General features: G+C 47.5%; 1 protein-coding gene across 1 annotated transcript; it reads left to right on the forward strand.

Moving 5' to 3' along the window:
• The first annotated feature begins 1,836 nt into the window (after positions 1 to 1,836).
• LOC109210689 (protein TolA-like) lies at positions 1,837 to 2,364 on the forward strand. The gene has a single exon (XM_019374140.1). The coding sequence runs from the start codon at positions 1,837 to 1,839 to the stop codon at positions 2,362 to 2,364; it is 528 nt and encodes a 175-aa protein (XP_019229685.1).
• Positions 2,365 to 2,890: the final 526 nt, after the last annotated feature.

Raw genomic sequence — 2,890 nt, forward strand, 5'->3', positions numbered from 1 at the left:
CATTTGTTTGATAACCGAAGATGAGCTTGAGCAGGTGAAAAAGGACTACAACTGGGAGAACAAAGATGTAGTGATTCCTTCACCTGAAGAGGACATCACTACTCATAAAGCGGGGTACTTAAGCCTGTAAACGTACCCATTCATGCTGGGTTCCGCAGATCCAGCTCTAGGTCCCATAGATCCAGTTATTCTTGATTTTTGCCAACAATACCAAGTGACGCTCGGCCAGATCTACCCTTCATTCTGGCGAATCGTCAATCTGATTAGATACTTCTCGAGCCAGGTCGAGGGGATGCCTTTTACCCTCGACCATCTGATCAGGTTGTACAACCCTCGCCTTTATCCAGGTGGCCTGATAAAGCTGCAACGCCGATCCTTGAAAACTCTCTTCTCCAGCATCAATGAGGATAAAGACCGAGGATGGATGAGCCGGTTTGTCCGATTCAAGACCTCTGACCTAATTCCTGCCGAGAGGATGCCGTTCCCCGAGGAATGGAACATGAAATGTAAGTACATGCTTATCGATAGCAACTTTATACCCTGCTTCCCCTTCTTTTTCTCGACTTTATCTTTTTCTCGATCTAACCTCTTTCCGATGGTGTAGCTGTTACTTGGTTTTCTGGTGCGGTCCCATACCTCAAAGGTTGGGTTCAAAAACTAGCCTCTACTTCCTCATACGCGTGGCGCTACTGGCGTGACCTGGCCAAAGGTCGATGGGATGCTAAAAACCACGGTGAGTTCTCTTGTTTGTTTACTTGTGGTTCTCAGTGAAATACTTACTTTGTCTTTATGCAAGCCTCGGAGACACCATTGCTATGCGGCTGCCCCCGTCTGGTGAAGAAGAGATCCCAAAGCCTTCCAAAGAAAAGAAAAGAAAGAGGGGGTCACTTGTAAATCCCCCCAAGCCAAAGAAAATCACGGCTCGAAAGCCTAAGGCCGATACTGTGGCCCAATCTTCAGAAATGGCCCAACGCCTTCGGGACGAGGATGAAGAAGGGGAAGATGACGAATGCCTATTGGTAGTCGGAAAAGAGGAGGCGCTGACGCTTCAATGTCTGCCAAAGCGATGGTGGCTGATGCGGTTCATTCTAGGACCGAAGAAATCTCCGAGGGGAGTTCGAGCAAAGTCCCTGATCCATCGGGCAGCAAAAGAGCACCTCATCTTGGAGGTCATTTGGAGGGTGAGACCGAGGGGCCCGGTCCCGAGGCCCTTCAAAGAGAAGAGAATGCCCCGAGTGGATCACTTGGGATAATTAACGTGGATGAGTCGCCGCCTGATCCTGAGTTCTCCGAGGGGCACTTCCGAGATGCTCGGAACATGAGAACTCCTGATGTGGGGACGAGCCACGAAGGGCACGATATCTTTCGAGAGTGCCTTGACGGGATCGAAGATGGTCCCGACCCAGACGTTTCTTTTATTTTTGATGAGGCCCATCGGCTCTTCAAACAAGTAAGTTTCTGTCCTTTAAGATTATGCCTGCACTTTATCCTTGTTGTTCTGAGTCTAAATTTCCCTTTTTTGTGAAGGCTGTGATGCTCCATCGAGAAGCATTCTCCAAGTCTCGAGCCGAGCTTGCTCGATGTGAGGCCGATCTTATGAAACTCTCGAAAGAGAGGGGCGGCCTTAAAATCCTCTATGTCAAGAAAGAGGAGGAGATTAGCGATCTTCGAGCCAAACTGGCGGAGGCTCGTCAAGAACAGACCGAGCTTATCGGAAAGGTAATATACCCTTTGATGTTTTGTTATGCATTTTCCTGATTGGTTGGCTAATATTTCAACTTTGCAGGCTCAAGAAAATAAGGGCGAGCTGGTGGAGAAGCTCCGAGAGGAGTTAAGATGAAGGAGGCCAAGACCCTAGGGTGGAGGCAAAGCATGGAACGTCTCGCCTCGGAGAAAGATACTCTTCGGGAGCAGCTGGCTTCAATCGAACGCCAGCTTCAAAGTGTGAAGGAGGAGAGCCTGGCTCGAAGCCGCAAAATTGAGGAGCTCGAAGCTAAATCTGCTGCTGAGCTTGCAAAGGCCAAAACTGATGCAGAGGCATTTGTGTCTGCGTATCGAGCTGATACTGAAGCCGCTAACACCCGGGCAAAGGAGATCTCCGCTGCGGCCGAAGTTAAGCTATCATGTGCACTCAACCACGCTAGGCGACAGTCCCGGAGGGAAACCCTGGAAGAGGTGCACGCTCGTGGCTTCGACCTCTCAGCCGACATTGAAAAAGCAAAGACTTTGGAAGAAGAGGCTGCCGTTTTGCTTTCCGATGATGATGATTCACCTAGTGGTTCCGAGAGTGGAGGAGACAAAGATGAAGTCCCTGAGGAGGAGGTTCCCGAAGACGAGGCTCCCGAAGATGCAACCCCGGAGTAGATTTAGGTTTCTTTATTTTATTTTTGTGTTTTTTTGCAAGGACCCCTCGTGGCTATTGTAAATATCTTTTGTAAACATCTCTTGTAAATACAAAAGGACCTCTTTGCTTCAACTTCGATTTGTGTTGAATTTCATTTCTTCTTCATTTGTGGAAAATTCGATTGCATAACTCAAATGATCAGTCCGAATATTGGTTGGACTCAGAACATAATAAACCTTTAGTTTTTTATTGACAAATATAATACCTTTTAAGGTTTTTGTTAATCCTCGAGCTAAGCTTAAATTGATTTGATGCGAGCTCGGGATGTCGGGACTCTTGAGTCCGAGTTGAGTGAGAGCAAGGTCTCGAACTCTATATATTTTGGCCCTTAGTCTCTTTTAGGTCGGCACTTAGGCTCTTTATGTTGGGCCAATTCGGCCTCTAAAGCGGCTATAATTTTCCCCTCTTTTTTTGGCTAAAAGACTTAGTGAAAATCTATCTATGCCTTAGCATGTGTTAATTTGTACCCATTGGGTTTTTCGAAGG

Source organism: Nicotiana attenuata, unplaced genomic scaffold (genome assembly GCF_001879085.1).
Source record: "Nicotiana attenuata strain UT unplaced genomic scaffold, NIATTr2, whole genome shotgun sequence".
Lineage (NCBI taxonomy): Eukaryota > Viridiplantae > Streptophyta > Magnoliopsida > Solanales > Solanaceae > Nicotiana > Nicotiana attenuata.